The sequence below is a fragment of the Anthonomus grandis genome, chromosome 22 (genome assembly GCF_022605725.1).
Source record: "Anthonomus grandis grandis chromosome 22, icAntGran1.3, whole genome shotgun sequence".
NCBI lineage: Eukaryota > Metazoa > Arthropoda > Insecta > Coleoptera > Curculionidae > Anthonomus > Anthonomus grandis.
This window is the reverse complement of record NC_065567.1, coordinates 10,753,395-10,765,631: the sequence shown is the minus strand read 5'-3', so window position 1 is coordinate 10,765,631 and position 12,237 is coordinate 10,753,395. Positions and strand designations below refer to the sequence as shown.

The 12,237-nt window shown below is 32.5% G+C and overlaps 1 protein-coding gene across 4 annotated transcripts in view; it reads left to right on the top strand.

Moving 5' to 3' along the window:
* LOC126748496 (plexin-A4) overlaps nucleotides 1-12,237 on the top strand; it is a 536,890-nt gene that overhangs the window by 106,009 nt on the left and 418,644 nt on the right. For all 4 annotated transcript variants that reach the window (XM_050457763.1, XM_050457764.1, XM_050457765.1 and 1 more), the window contains exon 2: nucleotides 9,592-10,760. In XM_050457763.1, coding sequence (XP_050313720.1) covers nucleotides 9,633-10,760 — 1,128 coding nt within the window. In that variant the 5' untranslated portion in view covers nucleotides 9,592-9,632. The remainder of the gene's footprint in view (nucleotides 1-9,591; nucleotides 10,761-12,237) is intronic.

The following is a 12,237-nucleotide window of genomic DNA, read 5'->3' as shown; positions in this document are numbered from 1 at the left end:
ACAAAAATGAATGCTGCTGTTGAAGCTTTTTATTATATATTTACCATTTGTCTTGTTTATGTGACATTTCACCGTTCATAAAACTCTAAAACAGGACATTGAATAAAGCTTTGATGAATATACTAAATTTTAAAATTGTCTATGGAAAAAAAATTATAGTAGCCAACCAGTTACTTTTGATATAGACAGCATAATTTAAAATATGAAAACCATTAACAATTTAAATTCTCTAAAGTTTATTTTCACAGTTAATACGACTGCAAACAGAATATATTAAATAAAATAGTTTTAAATGACTAAGCGAACGAATACATTTTACTTTTGAAAGTAGAATTATTTAAAATTATTTGTCGATATTAGTTAGCATTTTGTCATCGCGAGGACCTTAATTTTAAGCGTCAATGCGCTTTATTTTTAGCGTGTAAATCAATTAATTTCGGTTTAAAATAAAAATCAACTGTCATTTTAAAATAAAAATTAAATTTCTATTAGGCAAAGTTCTATATACAGGGTGTTACAAAATTCGGTGCAAATATTTTAAGAGCTTATTATTGGAATCAAAATAAGACTTTTTATTCCTATAAGCAAGTGCCTTAAAATGCACCCCTCAGAGCTACAGCCAGCGCAAATTGCTCGAAGAATGTGTCAAGAAATTATATTAATAAAATTTAAGAAGTTATTCTGCAACATAACATATTTCTTTATATGGACATTTGTCCGAAATACTATAGTTAAGCTTTTTGCTACTTTAGTAACATATATCATTGTCATTTAAAAATGTAAAAATTAAAAACTGGTTTTTGTATTTCGAGAATTTAAGTTCATCTTTAGTGCCAGTAGAAGAAGTAAGAGATTAAGAGTGAAAATAATAGTTAATATGCTATTAACTTCAAGTAATAACGTTAAAACAATTGTTTTCATAAAATAAACAAATATATTTACAAAATAAGTTTCTTATTAAACTTAGTTATTTTTCTTAAAAGAAGATATTGATTGAGGCATTTTTTGGAATAGTTTTTTTAATCCCAATAAGTTGTTTTGTATTAATTAGAATACAACAATGAGCGTTGCTTTTCAATTAAATAAAAATATATTTCTGAAAATTTGGTTACCAATCGATAAAAAAAAAACATCAAAATATTCTAGGGAACCAGAAAAAAGATCTGTTTTATTTTTAGATGAAAAAAATTGGTTCCGAGATAAATTGTGATTTTACATAAATATTTTAAATTTTTAAGGCGTATTTGGTAAAACTGAAAAATTTATTATTTTTGCTAGTGACAATTTATTTCAATTATGCGTCCAACATAGTCAATATATGCAAAGGCAACTTCTTGGTCATGAAAGACAGTTACAAGCTGTTGTTCCGATGGGCCATTGACGTCGCACAACCTGTAAATTCGACCAAGAGCATTATAGGAATTTTGTGGCAGAAATTTGAGGTGAGAGATGATGCGAGGAAGACAAACTGTCCAATAAGAGCAACAGAACCTGTATATGATAGGTTTACTTGCCTTCGGGCATTACGAAAGACTAATTACTGTCAGCTAAGAAGTTGCTTCAACTGCGATTGAAAACAATATTTATATCAGTCGATCAGTTAGAGCTCCAGTACTATCCCGTCGAAACAGCGCTAGTAAGTATATTACGATGAACCACCGAACATCGGAATTCACAAAACGTCTATAAAATAGTGTTTAAAAAAAAATGGATGCGTCTCAACGCATGCGTTACCGATGAAGCAAAGCAAGGTCTAGTCTACGTTCTGATTCAATGGGGCTGACTTGATAGGTACTAAGGGGGAACTTTGATGGTTTGGTCTGTTTCGATAGGGTTTTGTATTAATCTGGTTCCCATTAAAAGGTGTTTAACAGCAAAAAAAAATTGATATAGGAGAGATGACGTACTGCCTAAGGTGAGTTGACGCATTCTTTTTTAAGCCACACTTTTCAAATTTAATTTTTGAAATGTGTTAAAATTAGGTGTTTAAATAATTAAAAACATAACATCAATATTTTAAAGCTTTTATTGAAAAACAAATCTGTTTCAGAAAAAAGGAACGTAAGAAAAAAAACTCATTCAAACTTAAAAACAGAAAAATGTCTTATTGGCTATCTATTGGTAACAAAGAATTATCTTTTTTGGGCTGTTTTTTTCCCACACAAGTAGCAGAAATTTAGATATTTTGTGCATTCTTCGTGCATCCATCTCATACACTGAATGCACTGTATCCAGTCTTGTCCAACATGTCCAGGACGCGTATTTAATTGCAAGCCTGTCTCATCCATGTTAAATATTCTCCCAGGCTCATTCATTAAACCATTTTCGGTTAATGTCTTTTCAAGAAGATTAAAGTAAGAAGCAACGTTTGTTTTTGTCATTGCCAATGCACGAGCTGAGGAAACCGCTTCAGCTTTGCGTATCGCAAGTCCCTTGTTTCTTCTAAGAAAAGAATCAAGCCAGAGGGATATCCAGCCAAACGAGCTTCTTTATTGAACTTGTAAGGTATATTTAATTGCTCCGCTAGGTTGAATGCCATAGAACGAACAAATCTTTTTGTAGGCGCAAATCCATGTTTTTGAAGTTTTTTAACGTGTGCTACTATTTTAGCTTCGTTTTCTTCCCCCAGCGTGGACGAGGGTCCCAAGTTTTTAGACTGCATGTCCCCTTTTTTACGCCGACGGCGTATAGTGACTTGGAACACTGAAGGTCCGGCTTGCCTCACGAACCGCCATTTCATTCGCTTCTATGGCAGCAACTGCAGCAGCTAACTGTTCTTTTGACCATTTGCCCCTAGAAACGCTTCCTTTTCTTTTATATTGTGTAGGCATGTCTGCAAAAAAGTTAAATATAATTAATTACAGGCGAAAGGCATAACAAACCAGTTAAATTTATTATTGGTGATTGAGCAAAATATAGTTTTTTAAGTAGGAGCATTTTTAAAACCTGCGTCGACTCACCTCATCAGTAATTGCGCTAACTGACCTTACTATATAAGGAGAGTTGGCGCAATAAATTTAAAATAGCCGGTTTATAATAGCGTGGTCAATTGAGGTTAGGAATAGTTAAACAGCAATAAACTATCCTAAAATAATCAAAAACCAAATATACATACGACATAACTTACCTAAAAACTATGTTGTTCCACACAATAAAAATATTTTTGGACTAGCACAAATATAATTTTTGAAAAAATCACCCACTTAATTAACCGAACAGCAAAAACAAGTTATTTAAAATCTAATGGCGTGTCTAAAGGTACCCTGCCGTACGGTTAAAATAAATGCGTGTTAAGCGATACGGCAAAATGGCTTCTGCGTCATCTCACCTGATGCGCCAACTCTCCTCGAATTACCCTATGCCATTTGTAGCTTAGCTATCCAGACTGGGAATATTTAATACTAGCTCTAGTTCTGGCTCCAGCTCCACCGCTTTTAGCAATTTCCCGGGGAAATCAAAATCCTGCAGCAATCAACAATTGAAGAAGAACAAAGAGGAAAACGGAAAGTAAAACTCTAAAACAACGGTTGCCATTATATTCACGGTCGATAAAAATGAATTGCGTTCAAAATGTGACACACTCACCTTGCTAAGTTTCATTATCTATCCATCAAAATCTTGGGCATCCTGCACCAGAATTATGAAATAAACAGTTCCCTAAAGGAACAAGATTAAGGACTATAAATTATAAACCATATTGGCCACTTCCTGCTTCACAGACTTCGGAAATAAAAAACTGGCCTTTTACGTGCGCTTCTACCTGCGACACGGGAACAGGTCGTCGAAAAATGGATGCAGTACCGACTAAATAAGTAACGACCCCACCTCTCGCCTGAGCTGTCAATGTCAATCCAATCAGAGAAAACATTAATTAAGACCAACCAGAAGAGTGACGGACCGTTAACAGAAAGCATGAATAATTAAACCAGGAGAGTGATGCGTTACAGTAGTAATGTGTCATTGACAGTGTGAATTTAAAGAAATATCGATAAAAGAAGTTGACTGAAATTATTAATATAATTATTGAAATTAATGAAATATCAATGGAGCGTTAGTGAACATAAAAAATAGAAAAATAAAACCCTACAAGGACACCACCACTATAAAAATGGCGGCCACCAGGCAGGGTTTGGTCTGTTTCGATAGGGTTGAAAGGTGTTTAACAGCAAAAAAAATTGTAACACCAAGGAAATTTAACAGCAATTGTTCATTTACGCGTACAGAATTTGGTGAACATGTTGTTCTTATGCACGTTCGTATGTTGCAAGAACCGCCTTACATTTTTTGGACCAGCACAGTATTAGGTTATTGCTATGGCCTGAGCATTTGAGCAATCCCTTGAGTTAAATTCTATCGAGCTAGGTTGGAATATATTGAAAAGGCGTGTTTTAGATCCAGGAGTAGTTTTAATGTTTGATATTTAACTTCTTTAAATTGTCATAGATTATTGATGGTCCAGTATACTTGGATAAATTCCTGGGTTTGTAAAATAAATTCGTATTTACTTAATATCAATATTTTCCAAATTGTAGTCTTTACGTTACATGAAAATTACCAATTTGACGTTGACAATATGAAGATTTGGAACACTCGAGTCAAATTATAAGAATCTATTATTCATAGGAAGATCAAAAACGAAAAAACAGGTATTAATTCTTAACTTGACTGTGGATTTGGCTTATAGTTTGTAATTCTTTTTTATATTAATATTTTATGTAAATTACCTGCTAAAATTGCATAATATAATTATTAAATAGTATCTATAAACCTTGCTCATATGTATACACGTGTGGCCAACTCAGCTTTTGTGTGCGTAAATCAATGTTTTAATTTGGAATAATAAATCAAGTTCCAAAGAGGACTCTTACTACCATCAACCAAATAAAGTTCGACATTCGAGACGTGCAGCGTATTTCTTCTAGAGAGGTAACGAGAAATCGGCGAAACAATGTCATTCTCTTTTTACCAGATCTGTATAATTTGTAAGCTTCTCCTAATAAAGCTATAAAGTAAATATATATATATAAAATAACTCCTAATAAAGCTATAAAATATAAAGGATCTTTTAGATTAAAAAAACTTGTTTCTTAACAAACCAATTCCCAAAATTATTAAAACGAAGGGTCGAATGAAACGTAATTTCAACTACAAGTTTGTCCAAAATTATTAGTTAATTCAAAAATGACATAAACATTATCGAACTCTTTTACAATTTCTATATTTAGTCAGCTAAATATTGTAATTACTTTTTAATATTTCTTGAATTGTGGTTGGCAATTCTAGTTAAAAAAATGAATAAACTTCTGGGGAACCATATACATTTAAGGCTGTTCCATCGCAAAACGCATAAAAGAAAATCTCACCACAAATAAAATTTCGAAATTCTAAAATTGCTTTCCCGTTTGCTGCTGAAAGAGACAGTTCAAAGCCTTTTAGAGGTTTTTTTGATACAGCAACTGCTTTTTTAAGCGAATTTAAAATCTGAAAGATCGATTATTGATAAAGTTTAATATTCAATTTGCTTTAATAAAAAATATTTTAAAGATAGTTAAAAAAAAACTTAACACGTTTACTTACAGTCGTAGTATTATTAGTAAGTGTTCTCAATCATACCTATGCTATATTACTCTCATTTTATAAATGAATTAAAAATTTTCTTCGGAGGTATCTAATACAAAGCGATATCCGTTTAATTATTGAAGAAGTAAATGCCAGTGGACGTGAATGCAGAGCTAATGCCATTTTCGAAGGTGAACTATGCGGCAATTAGTAGACTGTAAAAATAATTTGCTCTTTAAATTTAATCACTAAGTAATTATAATGTTAATATAATATAGAGGCTCTATCACGAGTTTACATGTAATGGGAAATACTAAGTGAGTAATATAACACTAGCAACAAATGATTTTTAAACTCAATAAGACAGTTGCGGAAATCTTAGTATTGGTATCTTAGTATAGTACCATCGCAATTACATTTTGGAACTGGTTCAAAAATTTAGGGAAACCGGGTCTGTGGCTAATAAAAAGCGCGAAATGGATAATCCAGTGGTGAATGAAGCTTCAGAAGTAGCTATTTTAGGCCATATTGTGCAAGATCCTACACTGAGCACAAGGAAGTTATCAATCGGGTCTGGTATTAAGAGAAGCAGCATTCAGAAGATATTAAAAAAAAACAAGTTTCATCCGTAAAAAATACATCTCGTACAAGAACTAAACGAAGACGATTTTGATAGACGAGTACAATTTTGTGAAACTATATCTGAACAAGCCGCCAATGATCCACACTTTCTATTTAATGTATGTTTTTCTGACGAATGCTCCTTTTCCCTAAACGGTACTGTGAATCGTCACAACTGTCGCTATTGGGCTGATTCAAATCCCAGAATATTTCGTGAGATGCATACATAACATCCTAAAAAATTAAATGTTTGGCTGGCATTTTTGGTAAACATATCGTAGGCCCCTTTTTTTACCTGGCAATTTAACAGGAGAGATGTACCTGGAGTTATTAGAAAATACAATTCATCCAGCATTAGTGGAGATACTAGAAAATAACAACGAGTACTTGGAAAATCGTCTAGTATTTCAGCAAGATGGGGCGCCACCCCACTATGCTGCAAGGGTTCGTCAATATTTGGACCAAACGTTTCCAGGACAAAGGATTGGAAGAAGAGGAGCTATTGAATGGCCTCCTCGTTCCCCGGACTTAAGCCCGTTAGATTTTTTTTTTATGGGGCCATTTAAAAACTACAATTTATGCTAGTCAGCCAACATCGCTAGACCATTTGCGACAAAGAATAATTGATGAATGTCGTCAAATCACCCCAGAAATTTTGCAAAATGTACGGGAAAGGTTTGAACAAAACCTGTGTTATTATATGGAAGTCGAAGGCCAACATTTTGAACATTTACTTCCTTGATTTTTTATCTTTAGGCCCTTTATTTAAAATTATACTTTTTAACATTTTTTTGTAACTTTTATTAGCCCCTGTATCGACTAGGCAAATAGTAACGATTTAAAACTTTAGGGTTATAATCCACTTAAAAATACGTTCAAAATAAGGTATCACTCGACCCCCCGTTCCATTTAAAATTTTGGGAGCTCTTGTCACCCCCGCTAGGGCTTTGTCCTCAGGGGGGCGAAACTAGCAAAAAAATGCTTCCCCCTTGAATCAAAAATTGACGGGTTCGAGGATTTTTTCGCAAATGTTCTGAGGGACCCAAAATAGGTTCTGTTTCGTTTTCAAATGGCCATCCTGTATAATAAACTGATGTATTCGTTCAATGTTAAATATAAGAGATTAGCGGAGAACTTTCCTTTTTTTTTTCAAAAAACTAATCGGCAGAAATTAAAGTTTAATCTTGCTTGTCATAGGATCCTGGTTACCTAAACAATAATGGCGTTTTGTAAGCAAACCTTGACATAGTAAAACTCAGGTAAAACATAACGACTAGCTTGCCTGGATATAACAGTGGCTATAAAATATACACCACAACATAAAATTCTGATTGATGTACTTTCTGGTAACGAATCTTCAGATTTATTAAAAGCATTATAAATGGTATTAAATCATATGATAGTAATCGGTTAATACTAATAAAAATCTTATAAACTTCTTAGGGCAGGTTCAAAAATCCTTGATTTATACCTTAATAATCTACTCCTGTAACTCATGAAGTTGATCCAATTTAATTTGTATATCTTCCTTCTGGATTTTTTTTATAATAATTATGTTATACCATGAATATCCGTTAAGCATTATTCGAGGTTGATAAAACTCTGTGTGGATTGAATCTACATTTCTGAATATGCTTATATGATCCACGGAAGAAAATGGCCAGATTGATAGCATTTGACGTGAAACTTTACAATACTAAATGAAAGCTAAAAATTGTATTCAAGTAGCTCAAGTTGGCTAGCTCTTTATATTCCTTGAAGTAACTTTCAACGCTGCAAGCTTAATTCTGTTCTACTCGGTAAACATTTACTATTTTTCCATCCCTTGAGAGGTAACGAAAGAACATTAACTGTGCCTATTATACAAAATAATTCTGATAAATTTTAGTTTAGCCTATTCTTATTTTTTAAAGAAGCTTGGTATCAATAGAAATACATATCTAGCACATTTAGCCACGTAATAGTAAATGGTTTTGTCATTATTCCTGATCTAGTTTATAGACGAATTTAATTTTCTCTTTATATTAATACATCCATCTAATCTACTACTTTTAAGCTAGTCAAGGATTAAAACCTTATAACTGCCTACACAGTTATTAAAATATTTGAGCATGTTATTTACTGGGAATAACGATCGGCTCACTTAGACTAGAAGAAAATTATTCTTTCAAGAAATTAATTTCATTTATTATCTAGGTCTAAAAATGCAGCAATCATATTCGCTGCAGGCTGTAATTTAATGTGGTTATAATGAAGGCTAATCAGCCGAAGTTAACCTTGGAAAGACTGTGGCGATACAAATATATGTATACTTCTTAAAAAATATAACGTTAATTGTTATCATATTGATTTTTTTGAGTGTATACATGTAAATACTCATCTTTGACACCGATACTTTCGGTAATCATATTAAGTGCACATGAACTGTGGTTTCTGGCTAAATAAGTGCATTTTTTTAAGTATAGAAAGCACAATTTCATTCATTTTTATGACTTGATACATTTGTTTTAGTAAAAATAATTCATCATATTATTTTAAAGGTCAAGAGCATTTTCTTTACCATGTTACACCATATGCCAAACCATTCGAGAAAGAGAAATGTAGATAATTATAATATGTCAAAATATATTACTTTTACACGTTTAGATAATAATCACAATCTCTTAACACTGGGTTTTGTTTTTTTTTTTAATATTGCTTCTATTGTCGTAAAAAAGTCAAGCGAAAGTACGTAAATCAAAAATAGTAGAGCAAGGTATATGCGCGTAATTATAAAGTAGAAAGTTAAAACCGTATCGTAAAGAAATGTATTTTAATGAGATACTTGCGGTTACCGAGATATTTTTTATTTTTATTAAAATAACCAGAACAAGGCATAATAATTAAAACCACGTCCTGACAAAATTTTAGTCTATGATATTTAATTTTAATTTAAGTAAAAACTCATCAGTTTAAACTAAGTATTTGTTTATACATTTAATAAATAATTTATATTTAATAGATATAAAAAAAATAAATCCATTATAGATATTAATTCTGTATTATATTTATCGTTTCATTGCATATATTTCTTAGCGCACAGATATAATAACTAAATAAGTACCCTCATTGGATTTTCCTTTTAGTATCAAACTCTCCTGTTGAGAGTAGTGATATTGGATCATTTATTTAGATATCAACAGATGTATTAAAATTTCACTGCTAAAATATTAGATGTTGAAGAACCTCTAAAAACAAAAATATTTTTTTTTATGTTAGCGTAGCTATAAATCATATAAAATATATGTACTCTTAATACTCATAAATATTTATAAATGTTTTTTTTGGGAATAGCTCTAAGATAATTAAGTAAAATTAATTTCCTCTTTTCTAATTTATCAGCTCTTTGTAACAGTTTTTTTTTTGTTTCAGTTCCAAATGACGTGAAACTGCTGTAGAAACTGTCACCGGCAATGATGCGATCGTGGCTGGTGACTTGTTTTATGATGGTGGCAGCAATCGCTCACGGGATCGCTGCTGCCACGCCGACGGACATCGTTCGGACGTTTCACGATAAAGATGCTATAGTCTTCAACCATCTGGTAGTTGATAAGAATACAGGACGAGTATATATCGGCGCGGTTAATAGGCTTTATCAGCTGTCTCCTGATCTCGAGCTAAGTGTGTCAGAACAAACTGGCCCTAAGATGGACTCAGACGATTGCTCAGTGCTGGAATGTAATACAAAGAACAAGAAGTTGACTGATAATGTAAATAAGGCATTGGTAATCGATTACACTACGACGAGATTGATTGCTTGTGGTAGTCTATTTCAGGGAATTTGCACTGTGAGAAATTTGCACAATATCTCTGATGGGGCGATAGAAATCCGAGAGGCTGTGGTGCCTAATAATGCAACTGCATCCACAATAGCATTTATTGCTCCTGGTCCACCAAACCCTCCAGTTTCACAGGTCATGTATGTTGGTGTCACCTTCACTTTGGGATCTTATCGATCTGAAGTTCCAGCCGTGAGTTCTAGGTCCCTAGATAAAGACAAAATGTTCGCGATAGCACAAACGGCAGTTACAACTGGTACCAGAATGTTTGTGAACTCTTTAGCTAGAGAACGATACCCCATAACTTATGTGTACGGATTTGCATCTGAGGGTTTTAGTTACTTTCTTACAACTCAAATGAAACATACAACTTCTAGTCAGTTTATTAGTAAACTCGTTCGTGTTTGTCACGATGATGAAAACTATTATTCGTATACGGAGATACCCATAGATTGTGCAATTCCGGCTAAGAGCGATAATGAGGGGAAAAAATATAACTTAGTTCAAGCTGCTTACGTCGGAAAAGCCGGTTCTGACTTAGCTTCTGATCTAGGCATCACAGCACAGGATGATGTATTATTTGCGGTTTTTAGTGAGAGTGACCACGTTATTCAAAACAAACCCTCAAATAACTCTGCCTTATGTGTTTATTCTTTAAAAGCTATACGGAGGAAATTCATGCAAAATATCAAGAAATGTTTTAGCGGAGTAGGGCAAAGAGGCTTGGACTTCATTTCTCCTAGTCATCAGTGTGTTCTAACGGTAAGTAGTCCAGTTTTATTAATATATTTGGTAGGTTTAAAGAATATAGTAATTTGGTCAGAAAAAATACCCTATGGGTGTTTGCAGTATGGGTGTTGTGTAAAACCCAGAAATAAAAATAAATAAATAATACACGTCATTCCGGAAATATTAAATAAATCCTGGAACGCATTTAAAAGTTTTTTTAATGGAAGAAATATGTAAAGTATTAGAAAATGAAATTACAAAATACCATTGAGAAATGCGGAAAACTGTTTCGCTCCAGTTTTATACCCGCAAATTTTAGCATTTATATAATCAAGGAGGATCGTTTTAAAATGAAATATTTTAGTTCGGTCTGGTACAGATGCCCGAAAAAAATACTTACCGCTTAATTTCACGAACTAATTATAAAATTTTAAAAATCAAACGGCAAAGTAAATAGCGCTATGTGGTAGCTTTAATTAATGTTGATCCGCTTTTAAGTTTAAAAAGAGCCTTTACATGCTTCAGACCTTTTGTCCCATTTTTACAGCAGAATGATGAAAAAACTTTTTTGTTTTTGCATATTTTTTTCCTTTCTCTAACATGTGTCCGTTCTGGAAAAGATTTATGTGTAGTAAAAACTTCTTTATCAACGTGTATATTGCTTATAAAACTTATTTAGAGAAATGAATAAGATGGTTTACATTTTTTAAATCTTTCATACAGAACTTATATTCATAAGAATACATCCTGGATCAATTTTACTTAAAAAAATTGCCAACAAGTACCTAAATATCCTTATTACAATTTTTTTATACGTGCTAAAGTAATTAAATTAATATTTTGTATACAACACAAAACCATTTTTATAGCGTTATCTACTTCAAACCATAACGTTTTTAGCGCCTAAGGCAAGTCAGTATGAATATTAATCGTTATAATCTAACACCAGGCGACCTTGGGTTGAATAAGAATTTTACATTTTCTTTTATGTATGATCTATTAAAAAGGCGAATAAAAAGGCGTATTCATATAACATATATTAGAGTATGCTTTTGCGCTGATGGTTAAATGAATATCGCTATACTTATCTATATATATACTTCCAGTATATTGCATATTATTTTTTTATGCGTTCTTACCTTCATGCATGTATGGTTTGTAATTTTTAAGCTATAAAGCATTCATTTATACAGGGTGGGCCAGTTAAGATTTGGAATTTAAATCGTTTGTAAAAAATAAACTAGTGATTATTTTTTCAAAATTTCGGTTTTATTGGAAAGATCGAAGTTTCTTACTTAATTTTTTTAAACATTTTGCGCCATACCACTTTTAAAATTGGTACCTAGGGATTTTTTGGTATGAAAAATTCGAAAATGGGCATATTTTACTCTGGCCGATAGAGGGCGCTCCATACTGCACTGGTGTAAAATGACCCTAACTTTTTTGCAAGTCTGGTTTTTATTTTTTTTAAACAAACGAAACCATTTCCCTAACGCTTTTGAGTAAAAAA